Source organism: Calidris pugnax, unplaced genomic scaffold (assembly GCF_001431845.1).
Source record: "Calidris pugnax isolate Ruff unplaced genomic scaffold, ASM143184v1 scaffold4, whole genome shotgun sequence".
Taxonomy (NCBI): Eukaryota; Metazoa; Chordata; class Aves; order Charadriiformes; family Scolopacidae; genus Calidris; species Calidris pugnax.
Genome location: NW_015090781.1, coordinates 3,462,310 through 3,481,328, shown reverse-complemented (window position 1 = coordinate 3,481,328; position 19,019 = coordinate 3,462,310). Strand labels below are relative to the sequence as shown.

The 19,019-nt window shown below is 47.7% G+C and overlaps 1 protein-coding gene across 1 annotated transcript in view; it reads left to right on the top strand.

Moving 5' to 3' along the window:
• The window catches only part of ARL3 (ADP ribosylation factor like GTPase 3), a 29,511-nt gene extending 10,823 nt beyond the window's left edge, over positions 1-18,688 (top strand). The window contains exons 2-6 of the mRNA XM_014958805.1: positions 249-392; positions 1,540-1,656; positions 7,287-7,337; positions 9,662-9,847; positions 18,482-18,688. Of these exons, the coding sequence (XP_014814291.1) occupies positions 249-392; positions 1,540-1,656; positions 7,287-7,337; positions 9,662-9,847; positions 18,482-18,529 (546 nt within the window). The 3' untranslated portion in view covers positions 18,530-18,688. The remainder of the gene's footprint in view (positions 1-248; positions 393-1,539; positions 1,657-7,286; positions 7,338-9,661; positions 9,848-18,481) is intronic.
• The last annotated feature ends 331 nt before the right edge of the window (positions 18,689-19,019 follow it).

Genomic DNA, 19,019 nt, shown 5'->3' with positions numbered 1-19,019 from the left:
CTTTAGAGTAGGGTGGATGGTTGGACTCGATGATCCCGAGGGTCTCTTCCAGCCTAGATGATTCTGTGAAGGAAAATAGGGGAGAGGAGCAGAAGAGGAAATGGGAATAGGGACTGCAGGAAGGGGTGGAAGGTGTCCTGGGATCCACCACCATACTGAACCCATTTCAAGGGAGGAGGGCATGTCATGGGGAGGGGTGGAGAGAGTCAGGGGGGAAATAACAGCTACCATCTTTCTTGTGGATTTAGGGTTTACTGTCGATCCTGCGTAAACTGAAAAGTGCCCCAGACCAGGAGGTGAGAATCCTCCTCTTGGGGCTGGATAATGCAGGCAAGACCACACTCCTGAAACAGCTGGCATCTGAGGACATCAGCCACATCACGCCAACACAGGTGAGGAAGGCCTTTCCCTGCCCAAGGCAGTTCTTGTGGTCCCACCTGCTTTATTATACAAAGCACTCATGATTCAGCAGAGTATTTTAGTAAAAGGGGGAGCAACTGGAGCCTGGTGCATCCTTAAATTGGTGTGTTTTCTGCATAAGAGGAGGCTCCCTGAAGGAGCCAGAGAGCATCAGGCCAGATCTGTCAGGCCGTGCAAAAGTGGATGAGTGCTGAGGAGTTCTGCAGAGGGCTTTTGGATCATGCTGGGGTTGCACGGATGAGACTTTGTTCCTTGTCCTTGCCCAACAGGGGACATGTAGAGGTGATGCTGCAGCACTGGGCAAGTCCTTGTCTCCTTGCATCTTTCACCCAACCAACTGCAAGGGTCCTGCATACTCCAGCGCTCCCTCTCTGATGCCTGTGGTCCCCTTTCTTTGAGCCTCAGGGTTGGGGACAGGGATGTCCCCCATCAGAAGCAGTGCAGCATCGCTCCTGTGTTGACCAGAGGAGGTTGCTAGAGAGCTATGGGAGATGCTTCCCCCCACCCCGGAGCTGCCTCCCAAGGCTCCCAGCCCCAACACCCCAGTTCCAAGCTCCAGTCCCCTGGGTTGTGTGGCAGCACGTTGCCAGCCCACGCCACATCCTGTTTTTCTACTTGAATGCCCTTTCAATTGGTGCTCTAATTGATGAAATGGACCCTTCAGACATGCAGCTGTTGCTCTTTTAAGCCCGGCATTAGCTGTGTCGTGTCGAATTGAGCTGAGACCTCTGCCTTCGTGGTAGCTGGGACTCTCTACTCAGCTTTCACAAGCTCAATCCTGTTTCTCACAGCGCCCTTGTTTTCTCCTTATCTGCAGCTCTCCCACCTCTTCCTGCACCCACCCTGCTGAGCCCTCCCAGGGCACTAACTGCATCGTATGTCTCCGTAGCCATGACAGTGTCAACCCTTGACCCAAGAATATTGGCAAACTGATATTTTGGGGGCTGTGTTCACGTTCACCAGTGCCTCTCCCACAGCTGATCCATCTTTGTGGCTGCCCGGCCCACCTTGCTGCACATTGCAGGCATGGGATATATAAGGTGTTAATGTTAAGCTTATGAAAATGCTCCAGCCATTCAGGTTTCTGCTCTATGTGGCTTTGTTTCTGCCTTTTTCCAGGGCTTTAACATCAAAAGTGTACAGTCTCAAGGCTTCAAGCTGAACGTATGGGACATAGGAGGCCAGAGGAAGATCAGGCCGTACTGGAGGAACTATTTTGAAAACACTGATATCCTTGTGAGTATTGGCTGCAGTTGAATGCTGTGTTCATGCAATGGCTTTCCAAGGTCTCAGCCAGAAATTCAAGAACAAGTAATGTAATGTCCCGGTCCTCAGCAACACCATTGCCATTGTAACAGGAGTTATTCTGAGTGAAATGGCAAGATTGGTTGGGTGCAGTAAGAAAAATACAGTGGTGTTTGGAGAAACCATTCAGTTGTATGTTTTTACTTTCACAGGATGGTGCTGGTTATAGCCAGTTCCTTTCCTCTCATCTCGGTCTCCTTCAAATGAAAGACCATTAATAACTTGGTGTTTACCCATCTATAGCTCCTTTCACTGGAGACTCTGAAGGCCTGTCATGGGCATTAGTGACTTAAGCCTCACGTGTAGAGGTAGGTCAGTGTGCTGCCTTTGTTTTCTAGTTGGGGAAACTGAGGCACAGCAGAATTAAATGCTATGTCAGGTAGGAAAGCTTCTGGCTGAGGGACATACAGAGACCCCTTGTCTTTTCTTTTACTCCTTTAATCACAAGACTCTCCTTTAATGGTTTTGACAACTTAGTTGTAATTACCTTATAATTAGCTACAGATGACTACAGTTATATTTACAGTGCAGATGGAAACCTTTGTGTTTCCATGCCAGAGCACGTTACCCTGGGACCCTCCAAGTGCTGTCCTGACTAGTTTCAAAGATCACCTCTAACGTGCAGCCACGTGTGCCAGGATGAAGGCAGGCTCCAGGCCTCTCCCCACCCCGAGCAATGTTGCCTGTGGGAACAGAGAAAAGGCTATTCTGAGCAAGGTCTGCAGGGCTCCCATGGGAAAGCGGGAAGCTCTCTCAGAGAGCTCTCCCTTCCTCCCTCCTGTCACACACACAAAGTCACTAACGTGTCAGGTGCTTCAGTGCACTCCCACATAGAATCATAGAATCGTCCAGGTTGGAAGAGACCCTTGGGATCATCGAGTCCAACCATCTCCCCTACTCTACAAAGTCCTCCCCTACACCATATCCCTCAGCACTGCATCTAAATGGCCCTTAAACACAGCCAGGGATGGGGACTCCACCCCCTCCCTGGGCAGCCTGTTCCAATGCCCGACCACTCTCACTGTGAAAAATTCTTTCCTAATGTTCAATCTAAACCTGCCCTGTTGGAGCTTGAAGCCATTCCCTCTCGTTCTGTCACTAATTACCTGGGAGAAGAGACCAGCACCAACCTCTCTACAGTGTCCTTTCACGAAGTTGTAGAGAGTGATGAGGTCTCCCCTCAGCCTCCTCTTCCTCACACTAAACAGTCACAGAAGCATCAGTGCAACAAGGACTTATGTCAGGGTCTTGAAGGGCCTGGCTGTGCCTGCAGGTTTGGAAAACACTGTCCAAATGAAGCCGTTATTTAAATGGTACTAATAAACCCTCAGTAATCTCTTTTGCAGATCTTCCTTTTTCAATCTTAATTTGGAATCTGATGTTTGAGGGCAGCCACCACAGCATAGACCCGGTTGGTTGCTTTTGCAAAGCGTAGTGATGAGATCTTCCTCGGGGGAAGATGTGGGTTTGAGAAACTAGCAGGACACACTTGGTGTGCTCCTCCGTGGCCATGGAGAAGGGGGACAGGGCATGGCTGTGGGGTGACTGCACCCATCGAGTCCCCGCTCTGCAGCTGTGTGTGGGGGGAGGCAGGAGGTGTGCAGATCAAAGTCAACCCTGCGAAGCAGCAGCTAAGGGGTGTTTGCCTGCTGTGGCAGGTGCTCAGGCTGCAGAGACTCTGCAACCACAAAACAATATCTGGAAGACTCTGCTGGCAATGAGCTGCACTGGGCTTCCCCCCTTCCCAGTGCGTGCTGCATGGGAGGTGCAGAAATAAAGGTGGATTTGAAGACTGAAGGAGATGAAAGCAGTTGCTTTCCCTGCCCTCCTCCCGCCCCAGTTAAAGCAATGTATAGGGAAAACCTTTCTTTTCATGTGAGTAGGAAAATGGGTAGATAGAAGCAGAATCAGTTTTGGGGAAGAGGTGGTGTGAGTTCAGAGGGAATAACTGGTGCGTGCGTGGAGCTGAGCTCCCCTGCCTGCACTCCGTGCTGACACCCAGTCCCAGACTGGGAGCTGGTACCATATTAGTGCAGTGCTTTGCTATGGCCATATCCACCAAAACTGGGATCAAGCATATGCTGATGGCTCTATTCTCTCTTCTGCCAGCCCTCACCCCCAGTTTACTGGTAATTTTACCCTCTGACTAACGTGGTGCAAATTGTGCCTCTGTAAATTGAGCTCACTTACCCCTCCTGTTATTTCTTCATCCAGTCCCACCACTTGCAATTTCTGCCCAACTGCTTACTCCAGGTTTTGTTTTGGCCCGTTGCTCAAAGGAGACACCCAGCTTTACAGGAAATTTCTTTCTCAAGATCCTTTTCTCCATCGTGGTGTATTTAATGGCTGTTCTAAACTGGCAAATTGTGCTACAAAGCACCACAGCCAGAGACAGGCTCTTGTGTGGCCCTGGCCATAGAAGGAAGGTGGAGATGAGAGATGCTGCAGTTCCCAGGACCCCCTACTCCTATCTTCTCCAAAACTGTATTTCACAGAGCAGAAAGGACCCTCTAAAGGGTATTAAAAAGCAGGAAGTGATTGCAAATTCAAATCCATGCAGGTGCCAATGAATGAGAACTTGGTCTTGCATCACACACCTGTGATATTTGGAAGCTTAACCCAGGCAAATAAGGTGTGGATATCTGGCTGATTGCATATTCAGACAGGCACCTGCAGCTATTTGGCACAGTGCTTTCTGGTTTGGAAGTAGGCACTCTGCACATACTTTACCTTCTCTGTGCTGTGCTTTTGTGGCTTTGGCCCCAAGCGCTGTTGTCTCCCAATTCTCATCTTGCAAAATAGCTCCCTAGCAAGGAACGGAGTGGTGCAGGAGAAAGCCTGGCTGGTTGGGACTCACAGCTCTTCCTCACCAGTTGGAGAAGCACCGTAACATGGGAGGTGCCACCTTTCAGTTGAGAAGTAGCACTTGACTGTTGCCTTCATGTGTTGCTGAGCTTCCCGAGATGTCCTGAAGGAGGAGAGATGACAGTCCAGAGCACAACCACAGCCCTGCAGCTTCTGCTTTTCTTTTGCCTGTGTTCCCTACCCCAAAATGGGATGCAGAGGGGTGGATGCTGGAACAATCCTCACCATCAGTACAGGCTAGGGGGTGAGGTATTAGAAAGCAGCCCTGAGGAAAGGGACTTGGGGGTGCTGGTGGATGAGAAGCTGGACATGAGCAGGCAGTGGGCAGCTGCAGCCCAGAAGGCCAATCCCATCCTGGGCTGCATCAAGAGAAGTGTTGCCAGCAGGTCCAGAGAGGGGATTCTTCCACTTTGCTCTGGTGAGGCCTCACCTGGAGTATTGTGTGCAGGTCTGGAGTCCTCAATATAAGAAGGACATGGACCTGATGGAGAGGGTCCAGAGGAGGGCCACAAGGATGATCAGGGGGATGGAGCACCTCTGCTACGAGGACAGGCTGGGGGAGCTGGGGTTGTTCAGCCTGGAGAAGAGGAGGCTCCGGGGAGATCTAATAGCAGCCTTCCAGTACCTGAAGGGAGCCTACAGGAAGGCTGGGGAGAACCTGTTTAGAAAGGCCTGCAGTGACAGGACGAGGGGCAATGGCTTCAAGCTGGAGGGGAACAGATTTAGACTGGAGATGAGGAGAGGGTTCTTCACTGTGAGGGTGGTGGAGCACTGGAACAGGTTGCCCAGGGAGGTGGTTGAGGCCCCTTCCCTGGAGATATTCAAGGAGAGGCTCAACGAGGCCCTGGGCAACCTGGTCTAGTTGGGGGTGTCCCTGCTGACTGCGGGGGGGTCGGACTAGATGGCCTTTGGAGGTCCCTTCTGGCCTGGGCAATTCTATGATTCTATGATGCCTGGGAGGGGCAGAGGGGACCAGGCGTAGTGATGCAGGATTGGTGCCCATGGTTGGGCTCACACTGTGGGGAGAGGCTGTGTGTCACGCTGTGCCCACGGGCCTTTCCCCATCATGTGGCACCGCTGACGTGTCCCCACGCAGCTGCGTCCAGCCCTGCCGCGTGTCCCCCAGCCTCTGTCAGTGCTCATCAGCCCGGCCCCAGGAGGACAGCAGACCCCAGGTCATCAGCAGAGAGGTCTGCGAGGCTGCTGGGTTACCTCTTCTCCTGCTGCGTGTTTGGTCCCGTTTCAGACACCGCTAGCGCTGCTCATTAAGGGAGTGCCTACAGTTTAATAGATGTTGCTGCTAGAGATCTTCCCTCCCCCTACTATTTGGTCAAAATGATCCTGGAAGCGTGGAGTTTTATGCTGAGACTGCCTGCGAGGATGCCATTTATCTTGGTGACGGGGTGCTGTGCTCATCTATTCCCTGAAAACCAGGCTGACACTTGCTCCCTGTAAGCCACCAAAGAGCATGCAGATGACATGCTAGGAGCTTCAATCACCACTGATGGGGAATGGCAGGGACTGGAAGCAAAATGCTCAGTGTTTGTCACCAGTCCTGTCCCTGTCTGCTGTCCCAGCACCCTTCTCCTTCAAAAACATTCCTGTACCAAGTAATGAAAAAGAGATAGCAAGGTATTCTTGCCTGAGTGTTATACTGAGGTTCCCCATTTCTTTAGATGTAGCTTGATACTTGTGTGCTCTGAACTGCGATAGCCTTGCTAGGGGGAAGGAGGGTGGCTGGACTTGCTAATTACATCTTTAGGGGGACCTTGGAGGAGCCTTTTAGTCTGTGCTGACCTACAGCTGCCTTCACTGAGAAGGCTTGTTTGCGTTTACAGCAAGAAATCAGTGTGTGCCATGCTGCTTGGAGAGGGTGAGACCCCCTCCCAAGGCAGGGGAAGCCTGCAGGCCAGGGGATCCACCCTTCTCCATACCAGGGGACAGGTGTCTGGTTGGGACCTCCTCGTGGACCATGAGATGTGGTGCCTAACCCTGAGAGGGTGGTAGGACTCTTGCTGTCAGTCTTTGTGAGCCAGCTGCTCCCTGTCTTCTCCATCAGCCTGGTGGACAAGCTGGCAGCTGGAGATAGAGTCTCACAGGCTGGATCCAGCCCTCCTTCTCAACCACCCTCCTCCTCAACCTGCTCAGGAGGTTGTGGTAGGATCGCTGGTGGAGAGGAACTCGGTGTCCCCAGTATATTAATCTGTCCCCCGAGTGCCATTGTGTGCCTTGGTGGCTCGTTGAGGAGCTGATGTGTCCTGCTGGAGCACAGCATGGTGTAGTCACACCAGTGCAGTGCTTGTGTAGTTTGCTGGGGTGAAAGACCACGTCTGGCTCCCCAGGTTTTGCCCTTCTGTGACTCAGCTTCAGCTTGTAAGCTGGTCATTTGAAAAGATACCAGGTAGTCTCCTGTTCTCTTTGGATAATAGATGCTGTGAAGATGGTGAGAGCATCCCCAGTACTGCCCCCCAGCTCCTTTGTGATCCTACACACGTGGTTGTCCACCCCACCAGCTTTAAAAGAGGTGGATTATCTGCTTTCGGAACGTCATGAAGTTTTGTCAACATTTGCTATAAATAATACCATGGGTCTTTGTGCCCCAAAACATAATTATTAGCCTCAGCTCACTTAAGCGCATGATACAGTGGAAGAGTGTCTTCTGGGAAGAGTAACTTTTCTTCTCATTTCTTTTTTAGATCTATGTCATTGACAGTGCAGATAGGAAGAGGTTTGAAGAAACGGGTCAGGTAAGTTACTTATGCCCAGCTTCCTTTGAAGTTACTCAGTGCTTCTGAGTGCCCCTTGCTCACAAAAGTTAGGAAAATGATTTTGTTGTTTATGAGGGAAATTTGCATTTCAAGAGACTTGCCTTTCAACATCAATGCAGATTATTTTGGTAGATGTGAAACAAGGAAAATAGGTAGCCTAATTCCGTTTAAATAGAACGGTTTTCATTAAAGTTATACAATAATAGCAAATGGAGCCTAATACTGAAAGCACAAACTTCTCTAAGTCCTTTAAACCTTGCCAAACCAAGACCCTGAGGAATCCTGTTTTCTTATTTACAAAGTTGAAATGGAAATCATATTGACTTGATTGTCTTTTGGATGTAATTGAAAAAAAAAAAAAAAACCAAAACAAAAAAACTAAGAACTTTGTAACTAGGACTGGCCAGAAAATAAGATTTCCGTTTTGCAAAGTTTTGTTGTTTTGTTACATTTTGTATTTTAGGATGAAGCAAAAATAGGACTTTTGAACTTTCTTTTGTAAAATTCAGAAAGTGACAGTGTCCCAAAATAGCTAGCAAGAGATTTACCCCCCTGAAATGGAAGATTTAGTTTAAAGCCCTCTGTTCTGCCTTATTTGGAGGAGGTACTTGATCTTTCACCTCTCAAGTATCGTGGACACACTCTAACAGCAGAACTGCTGGTTGTTCTAGGGGTGGGGGGAATCTTTCCCCTGTTGGAGCTATTTCATTTTATATCATTGATTAAATATTCATTGGGCAAAAAAGAGGGAGAGGAAGTAGAAGCTTAGAGCACTTGTCTGAGTCAGCCTGGACCCCTCATATTTCCACAAACCCTTTTGGTTTCAATAAATCAGCCTTGTCAGATGAAAGACCTATTTTGTTGAAAAATTCCCAGCCAACTCTGTTTATAACTCCATTCTCTCGTCCTGGTTTCCAAACCAAACATTGCTTTTGGGGGGATGGAGTCAGATTTCCACTGCAGTTTAGCATCTCCCCGACTGCAGGGAGTCTTAATCCAAAAGTTTCAAGTCAGTGGATGAAAGATGTTAGGACAGCATCTGAGAGCATGAGACCTTTGCAGCTAAAGGCTCTGGGGAGACCTTACAGCGGCCTTTCAATATCTGAAGGGTGCCTATAGAAGAGCTGGGGAGGGACTCTTTGCCAGGAGGTGTAATGATAGGACAAGGGGAAACAGTTTTAAATTGGAAGAAAAAAGATTCAGATTAGATCTCAGGAAGAGATTTTTTACTATGAGGGTGGTGAGACACTGGAACAGGTTGCCCAGGGAAGTTGTGGATGCCCCATCCCTGGAGGGGTTCAAGGCCAGGCTGGATGGGGCTTGGAGCAACCTGCTCTGGTGGGAGGTGTCCCTGCCCAGGGCAGGGGGGTTGGAACTAGATGATCTTTGAGGTCCCTTCCAACCCAAACCATTCTGTGATTCTAAATGAGGAGCCCACAAAAATCTCATGTAGCCATCTACCTGCAAAGCCAGCACTCCCTACAGGTTCAAGTTCTGCTGGGTTTGTCATATGTTCACGTGGGGAAGTGCCTTGAGACCGTGTGCTTGTGTCACACGAGGCCATTGCACAACCCTAGACATGAAGTATTTCGGCCATCGTTGATCCACTGCAGATTCAGATTGGAGCTATTAAAAGAACCTCTTTGAGTCACCCAGTTTTGAACGAACAAACCCATTTGTCAAGATGCCACCCAATGTGTGCTGTGCATATGGAGCCCTGATCCAGCTAGGAAAGCTGACCTGGCTTGTCTTCAGCTAGCCAGGGCCTTCAAAAGCATCAGCACTTTCTTGGGGGAGGGAGATTGCCATTTCCGGGTGGGGAAAAAAAGAAGTCCTTTCCTGCTCAAATTTCAGTGTATAGAACTTGGAACAAACCCCTGAAACTCATTATTAGCAAAGATACCACGACTGGTGTCAACAGCTGCTCAGGTGCAAATGCCAGTCAGGCAATAACTGAAGACAGATTCCTCATGCTGCCCATCTACATGTTTTTTGCTGTTTCATCAGTTTTGGTCTCCTGGGAGCGGGGAATGGTAAAACACAGAGTTGTAGCCTTTAAGGCAACTGCTAATTTCAGACCAAGATGAAGATTTTTTGTAACCTGTAATTGGAAGAAATAGCTTTTGAACCTTGGGCAGAGATGATTGTATACATTTTTGCTCTCTTATAATACGATCTAGGTTTCACTGGAACACACTCTTCCAGTATTTGCCCTAAATATATTTCTAATTAGAGACAACCACTGGTGGTTGAAGGTTTTCTTCCCTCTCTCCCCTCACCCCACTCCCTTGTAAATGATATAGGAGCTGGCTGAGCTTTTGGATGAAGAAAAGCTGAGTGGAGTCCCCGTGCTCATATTCGCTAACAAGCAGGATTTGCTGACGGCTGCCCCTGCTTCGGAGATTGCCGAGGGACTGAACCTACACACAATCCGGGACAGAGTCTGGCAGATCCAGTCTTGTTCAGCTCTTTCAGGAGAGGGAGTACAGGTGAGGCTCTGGAGAAGGCTTGCTGTGCCAGCAGGCCATCTCTAAGAGACTGTTGATCTGCAGGGTGAGGCTGGACCAGCTGCCTCTCAAAGGAGGGTCAGTGCGGCCAAACACTTGCAGCGCAGAACACGGGGAGGGGGGCACGTGTCTCGTCACCTGTGCAAAGGGAAGGGGGGGCTGTGAGCTCTGGGGATCTCTCCATCCCCAGGAAAGGGGAGAGCGATCGCCTCTCCACCTAGGACCCCTTGGCTGGGCCGAATGAAAGACATTGATTTATTTTAAAGAGACTGCTGTCAGGTTAATCATTTTCACCAAACAAATCATCTTTTACTATTAACCCCTTTGACTGTTAGGAGTGTGCACTTTAGAAATCTGATTTACCTTCTCTACTAAAGTCACTTGGCATTTTGCTCAACCCAGGCGCCAGAGAGAAACCGATCAATTTTGTCTGATCCAAAGAAAGGCAAGAGTTGCACACGGGGCAAAGAGCACTTCTAATGGCAGCATGTGGGGCAGCAAAAGCCCACCAAGGGGGCTGAGCTGTGTTTCTGTGCTGAACTGTAATAGCTGTGTCTTGGGCTTCTGTGCTGTAGCCACTTCCTGCAGTATAGTAGCTCTTTGTAATGTAAATGGGACCTAGGTTTGTTTATTTCACTCTTAGGCTTTCCTGAATTAATGAAATATTTGCAATGCTTGAAATCTGAGCAGTCAGGAGTACTCCCTTCACTCATATTTAAAGAAACAGAATGGTGAAGACATTTATCTTCATTGCAGATTCAGTAAAACCTTATTTTCAGCTGCTGCAGAGCTGTTGAGGGTAGTCAGATCTCAAGCTGAGTATGAAGAGTCGCAGGAGCAGCCCGCAGAACTGAGTGGGCAGTAAAATGGCAGATGAAATTCATTGTTGACAAGTGCAAAATAATGCACATGAGGAACGACAACCCTAACTATACTCATATAATGATGGACTCAAAATTAACTGCCATTACTCAGAAGCAGATCGTTGGGAACAGCAGGTTACTGCTCATCACAGGCCGGAGAGGAAAATCCAATGCTAGAAAATGATCAGAAAGCAAACAAGAAACATTCCAGAAAACATTTCTTTTGTAGGAAGATAAAAGCATGGTGGGCCCATACGTTGAACGTGACATTAGTTTCTGCCTCTGCCCCATCTAAACAAATTTTAGTAGTAGTAGAATCATAGAGTCCAGCAAAAAATTAGGTTGGAGGGTCTTCAGGAGATCTTTAGACCAACCTCATGTTGAAAGCAGGGATAAATACGAGTCTAGAGGAGGTTACTGAGAGCCTTGTCCAGTCAAGTTATAAATATCTCTAGCCATGGAGATTCCACAGCCTCTCTAGGTAAGCTTTTTAGCACTTAACTACCCTCATCAGAAAAAATATTGTCCATATATCTGCTTAGAATTAGGAGAGATTTGAAAATCAGTAGCACAGAATGGCATCTGTACACAGGCATAAGAAGTAGATCAGGATTTGCAGCTTGGAAGAGAGGACAGAGTGGGAACATCTTCAGGATTTATAAAATAAGGTATAAAAATGTCAGGCTATATACTATTTTTCATGTTGCTAGAGGAAGGGCATTCCTAATGAAATAATCAGACAACAGCTTAACAGAAATGAAAATAAGTGCATCTTTGTGCGTTGCATAATTAAATTGTAGGTCTCATTGGCATGAGATATGGTGAAGTCCAAGGATATCAAGAAAAATACTAAGTGAATTTCTGATAAAAAGAGATCCACAGGCAATTAACTGACTGCTAAGATCTGGAGGCAGCTTTTGCATCAGGAACAACTTGGGCCATGGACTGGGAGGAAAGAACAGAGCAAGGGAGATCTTGATCCTACGTGTTCTTTCCCTTGGCATCCATAAAGGAGATGCTGGCCTGGATGGCCCATTGATCTAACCCAGTACAGCAGTTCTTCTGATTTAAAATTCTTCACCTGATGTTTAGACCTCAGTCTAGTAGGTGGTGTCCTCTAAAGGGCCTTTGTTTAGTCAGCTAAGATACGAATTCAGTTGAAAGGCTGCAGCTCTAACCTTTGTGTTCAAGTGGTGGTGGTGGTAGAGGGAAGTGCATTCCACAATGGCAGCGTGGATTCAAGTCCAAAGAAATGTCATCAAGAAAGCAAGGCTGCAGTTCACAGGGTTGCAGCCACACAGAGGTCACCTCCTTCCCTCCTCCAAGCCCTCCTCTAGTTTATAGAAGTCCAGGTTAGTTCTCCAGCTGCAAAGGGACAGTAAAGTGGCAGATGAAATTCAGGAACGTGTTTGGATGCGGAAGGAACTAAATGATAGAAAGTGGAGCTTTTCTGTTCATGAGCTTTAAAACATGTCTCCTTCTCAACCTGATCTGCAGGCTCTCTGGAGTGACCTGCACACGTCTTTGTTCGTGGTGCTTTCTTGCTTTCACCTTCTTGAAACCCAGTGCCTCCCTGTGCATTCGATAGAGTAAAATATGTAGCCTGATACCCTCTGCCAGGGAAATGAAATCTGCTTCTGCATTCACTTCCAGAAAACGGAAGACAAGAGCTAAATAAAAGTATTTGCAGGCCTATATATTTTGTTCATCGTGCTTATCTAGACAAAGTAATTTAGATGCAGGCCAGATAATGTACCGCTTTGTTGACCGCAGTCTCATTGCTCTAAATACTGCAGCTTATTCCATAAATGATTTTTGCAGGAAGGTCAGGGAAGTTGCAAACTCTCTACAGCTTATAGAAAAAGACCATCTACGTTTCTCTTCTGCCATAACTCCAACCCTATCAAATCAGGCAGCAAGAGCGCCAAGCTCTCCCTTTTCTTGCAAATTCATCGAACAAAATGGTTCGGGAGATGGCTTTTAAGCAAGGTTTTTAGTTGCAGTTGGATCAGCCCAGCAAGAAACAGCATCTTCAGTCCTGAGAGTCTAAGGAGAGGTGAACATGCTCAAAATTTAGGGGAATCAAAGAGGAACTTAAGGAGTGATATTAAGAAGGATAGTTTTGAGGATCGTGGTACATGATGTCTCTACCTATGGCTCAGAAAGGGAGCTCTCTACGTGTAGTTAAATCTCAGGTCACTGCTTTAAGGACTTCTTGGAGAAACGACAATGAGTGACAGCAAAATAAATGAAGACGTGGAAGCATCAGGTATTCAGACTGAAAGCCAAGGAGCAAGCACGCTAACGGGCGCTGCTGGTGGAATATATTTGCTAGAGCAGAGTTGGAGACATCGCTGACGGATTTTGTAAGGAAGAGCTGTGGCATATCTAGTACTGAGCACATGTGGGAACAGAGTTCATAGGGGAAGATTTTTGTGATAGCTTGAAGGAAGAGCAATGAGCAAAGATAAATAATGCCAAGACATGAAGGAGAAATAGTTTGAAGGTCATTTAATTAGTTTAGCTGCTAGCACCATGGTGTATAGAATTGGGTAGTTAAGACTGGGGATTTCAAGGTTAATGAGATTAGATTATGGTTAATAGAATGATATAAATTTAGAGAATTTAACTATTATTTGAAATGGGTTATTTAATAAAACTGTTAATTAAGGAGGGAATCCATATTGTCATCTTCTCTTTTAAAATTAACCATTGAGGACTCTGGTAAAGGGGTCCAGCAATGTCCTGGGCAGGCTCAGAAGGGAGGTGACTGGGTTAACTGGAAACCCCATGTCGTGTTGTCCTGAAGCCAGCTGGTAGCCCCTGTTATGCCAGCTGAAGACTTCATTACCTCCTGACTGCCGACTGGAACCATGGGCAGCACTTGTCTTGTTAATCAGACTTCATGGTGCCGTTGAGGGAGGGGTGACATCCCTCGTGCTTAGAGGCTTTTTCAAGCAAAACGCCTGCTTGGGGCTGATTTTATTCTTCAGCCCTAGTTAGGAAGGCAGGAAAGGCTTTTCTCCCCACCACAGCCAGTTGGGCTCTGCCTGTGGAGCAGGGTCTTGCACCAGCTTTACACCCAGAGCCTGGCAGGGTTTGAGGGAGGTGATTGCCAACGTCAGCAGAGAAACAGAAGGGAGCCGTTGCCTCCCAATGGCCCTCTTGGGGTTGTGTTTTGTGACCAGATCTCCACTTGTAGTGCTTGGCGTGCAAAAGCTGTGTAGATTCCACCCTAGCTGGCTGGGGTGGGGTGAAAGCAAGCAGGACTCCTCTGCTTTGCATCCTGCCCTCTTGCTGGAGGTGTTGTTTTGGGGCCAGGGTGCGTGTTAAACATGACTTGAGGCTTTGAACCGGTCCGTGCTCTGCAGCTTGTTTCTTCTCTGAAGCAAGAGGCTCCGATCGAGGCAGCAGGAGCTCAGCCTGCCCCGAGGAATCCTCCTCCAGAATGATGCTACAGCGTATTGTGTCCAGAGTCTCCCAAGCATAATGGCCCCCTGGAGACCATTAAAAGCCAGTGGAACTGAGAGTAGCCACTAAACTTCTCTAATTTATGCCAGTGCTGGGCTGGCCCAAAGGAGGGTGGGAAGGGCTGAGCCTCCTTCCCCTCCCTGGCTCTTTCAACCCAGTTGAGAACGAAGCCCAAGACCTAAGTTTCACTGATGCTGCGATTCAGCACTTTTGTAAGGGCAAGATTCAGCACAGGACCCCCCGGCAATGTTGTATCCTCAGAGCTGGGTTTTGTCTTCAAGATGTCTTAGCCAGGGCAGGCTAGATGGGGATCTCCCACATCTTAATGAGGTTCCAGGGCTACTTGTAAATGTGCTTTAAAACCAATTTTGATGACTGCAGCTCTCCTGGGGCAGGCAGAGGCAGCGCTTGTTGAGGAAAAGCAGCCATGTTTCCAGATTACAGGGCAAAGTCTTGTGATTTATTTTTTTTTTTAAGCAGGGAGTCTACAGTGCTGCATCAGGGATACGAGGTCTCAGAGGACAAAAGAAAAGCTTGCACCCAGGCAAAAAACAATGGATAAGGTACTTGGGGGAGCCTGTAAAAGCCAGCCTGTGTGATGACTGGAGGTGCAAAGAAATGACAGATAATGAAGGCACAGTCCTAGCTGTGCAGAGGGAGAAGAAAGTGACAGTTAAAATAACGCATACCAAAAATGCTAGAGATGGAGAATTTTGCACTCGCCTGACCCAATTTGTTATGGCAGACAGAGGATTACATGAAAGGATTAAGCTTTGCTGTCCTTAAGGTCACGTTAGGGGTCACAACTTTGTGGCCTTGCCTGATCCCCGTCTTGCAGGGGAGCAGAAATTGGGAAGCTTTTTATGGGGCGGAAAGGACTTGTTGGCTGTGTTTGAAGTCAGATTACTTCACTCCCAATAGCTGCAAAGCTGATAATGCAGAGAATGAGCAAACGGTGGGCTAATCTCAAGCAGGACTTTTTATTTCTCCTGGGGAAGGCTCTAGCAGTCCTTTCCCAAAGGGTGTTAGAGTACAACTCCCTTGGCACGACAGCAGATGTGACTGCAGCGAGGCGGGGTTGTGCCAAGCAGCATTTCTCTGCAAGGAGCATTATCCTCTTCCCTGGAGTTCTCTCTCTTTGCTTTGGTAAAGTTTACTAGCTGCTTGTTAAGGAGCTAAGAGAGGCAAAGCTTGAAAGATCTGAAATCTTTCCCTGGCTAAGGTTTTCCCAGGGTTGACTTGAGGCTGGAATACTAATATTGTATCCGGCTCCATCCTCAGAGTACCTGCCAATGGCTCTGTGTCTCAACAAAGCAGCCCAAGGACATCTATCAAGATCTAAATGGTACTGTAGGGATTGTGTTTTCTGCGCAGAGCCATCTTTTAAGCATGCAGATATAGGGACAGAGCGTGTAGGGACAAAGGATGACAACAGTTGACTCCTTGTGGACTTGGCTGTTTCAAGCACCGTTTCCTCCTTCCCGTGTGCCCTCCCTGTAACAGCTCTTTGTGTTTGGAGCAGCTTCCCTGCATTTCTCTATTTTACCAACCCTCTGCCCGACTTCAAACCTTAGGTAGAAAAACTGGAAACGTACCTTGTAGTTCTTTTTGCTTTCCATTGCATTTGCTATTCTCCAAAGCACCTGGGGACGCTGCAGAACACGCCCCCCAAGGAAGTGGCACCACGGACGTGGCTGTGCTGTGGCTGAGGATGAGGAAGGTGTCTCACACATACCTCTTTGATACAACACACGTAGAGCTGAGCATGTTCATCTTCCCTTTTCCGCTGTCAGGCAGGGAGATATTTACAATTGGATGTGATTTTTCCCTGTCAATTAACTCAAGCCAGAAGAGAGTTTTTAAAATCTATTCTTGCTTTAAAAGTTCGGTGACCTACTTAACGTGTTTCAAGCCTGTTTGGAGTTCACCTTTCCTCTTGCATTTTGCTATGTCATTCTTTTGCCCTCGTTCTGTGCTTGGTGCAGCCAGGCTCCCAGCCATGGTAAATCCCATCATAAACTCTGCTTTATGACCCTCGCCGCGCTGGTGCTGAAATGCTCTGTCTTTCCCCTTCCCCAGCTCCCAAAAGGCAGCAGGCAAGAGTTTTAATCACTGTGAATTCAGGTTGTGGTCAGATTAGGTAGAAGATAGGATGCGTGTTTGTTGTTTTGCAGTGATGTATTGTTTCTGGGATTACTGTGCTGAATAGCAGAGGGTGTCAGCTGATATTTATTACTTTAAGCTGTCTCAGCTGTTCTGGTTCAGCAAATAAACCTACATTCAAAATGAATGAGGAGCTCTGCTTGCCTTGTATGCCATGATGTGTGCAAATGTGATTATTGCTTCCGAGGCAGGGGAAGCTGAAATCATTGTGGGAGTTATTTATTTAGTTTTTAGTTTTTTATTTATTTAGTTTTAGTTATTTATTTATTTTTACTCTTTGCAGGCAATCATGCAGATTTCTAAAGCACACAATCAAGCCAAAGGCTTGACACCTCTCCTCCTAGCCCCATTGTTAAGCCCTGGCATTCCTCATGCTGGGAATCGCTCGCTCCCTCTCTCTCTAAAGTGATAAGCTTTAAACCACGCTATTGATTGCTTAAGGCATTACATGTTTTACACCTAGGTTATCAGTGTTATTGAAAGGGGAAGACACAAAGCTACTGGGCCTTAAAATGAATCTACCTCTCGTCTTTTCCCATTTGCTCTGAGGATTTCAGACAATTTGTTTTACACTGATCTCTGCTGTGGAGATAAATAAATGAAACCGGAGACATCAACCCTCCCCAAGGTTAGAGTGAGAAGTGTTATTAGTGTAGGGCCTCGTGTGCACCCCAGCACAGGCTGGGCTCGCTTAGTCTTTATTTAACGCAGCAACAAGGGCTGATTTCAGAAGTTGCTGCTCCCCTTCAGATAAGAAGTGTCACATAGCGCAGCTATCAAGGTGAATTGGTATTTTCAAGTGAGAACCTCTCTGCTTCTGATTAAGCCCTGAGGACTCCCTCTCTTCTCTCTTAACTCTTTAGCTCCCCTCCGACGTGGCCACCACCTTCATGGCTGAGGGGCCACCTGGGGGCACAGCGGTGGGTCTGGGGTCACCCCAAGTGCTGTGGCTTTGGCCGTCTGTCCTTGGGGCAGCTGAGGTCCTTGGCAGCCTTTTGTCAGTCTGGGGACAAGGGTGTAGGAAGCCAGCAACGCTGCTGCCATGGGGGTAACAGTGATGCTGGCCAAAAGGCTCTGGGCTTTTTTTAGGGTCTGACTATTGTTTTCATGATGCAAAAATGACCACTGAACATGAGACAGTGAAATCCACCTCCCCAGAGCTCTAAGGTGATGTTTGCCTGATTTCCAAGCAGAAAGATGTGCTGTTGTTCCCCTCTCATCCCCAAAAGCCTTCTTTCTGCCCTCTCTGCCTGTCAGCAGAGACACCTCGTTGGCAGGGTAGAGGTAATGGATTTGATGGGACACAAATAGGAGGAGCCTGTCCATCTTGTGCTCCATTGTACACGTCTCCTAACAGATAAGTGACAGGAGCAGATAAAGTGTTGCTTTGCCCTTCAGTAGCATATCCCATCCCGGGGTCTCAGCAATAAACTCATGAATTGAGTATTGATGGCAGAAGGGTTCCAGTCCTGCTTGCAGTGGTCAGAAAAGCTGCGAACATGTTTTTCTGGAGATCCTCTAAAGAGTAGAACAGTGTCTTAAAATATGACCACATTGTTTCTCAGTGAACCCCTGTGGGGTTCAGAACCCGTTTTCCAGGGGTGGAAAGGGGCCCTGAGGAACAGGGAAAGGGTCCAGATCCAGTTACTGCAGTGGTTTTCACGGATCTGGGTTTCAAGGCTTGCAGCTGAGCAGAGAACGAGCCGTATTCTTAATAGGGAGCTGACTGTATAACAACCAGCCCCCTAAAATCCACAGTCTCAAAGATGAGATGACTTGCCTGAGGTTACACAAATCATCTCTCGCTGAACCTGGAACCGAGCCCTCGTCTGCCACTGACATACCTTGACTGCAAAGCCATCCTTCCTCGAAGGACCCACACACATAGCCACACGATGAGACCATGAGACTTTTTATGGCCAGATGAAAGATTTAATAACCTCTGTGTGACAACATCCACTCAGCAAATGGAGAGCTTGTGTTTTAACCCCCGGCGGCTTCGGAGGGGGAGGGCAGGTGGGGGGTGGATGAGGAGGCAGGACGTGGTGTTTGCAGTGGGGTGGGATTGGGGGGTTCCTGGTCCCTTCCCTTGACTAACGTTACCTTTCTCTGTCTGAAGGACGGCATGAATTGGGTGTGCAAAAATGTCAATGCTAAGAAGAAATAAAGCGTTCTGAGCTGCATGGAAATGGAGGAGCGGTGGGAGCAGAATTCTAGCCTGAAAACACTAATTTGCTGCTTTCTGACCAAATGTTTTTCCATCTGTGCACAGCTACAGCTGTTAAAAGAAAAAAAAAAAAAAAAAGAGGAGGAGGGAGAAAAAAAAGGGAACAACATCAGTTAAAACCTACTGCTGGATTTGGAACTTGACCTGCTCTTTAGTATCGTTTTTTTTTATCCCAATAAAGGAATTATATATTTCCTCCCTATGCATAAATAGTATTAAATGTCTGATTAGCCAGCAGGTTTGTAAGCAGAAGCAGGAGTGTGATTCAGTGTGGAGCAGAGGGAGTGGTGAGTTACTGTAGTGGCTTAGATGCATAGGACCTGCCCTATACGTGCGGGTTTGCGGTTGCTGAGGACAAGCTCAGGTGTCAGTCACAGCTACACCTCAGTGACAGTTAAAACGCGGTTGTGTTACCCCTTGTGGGTTGTTT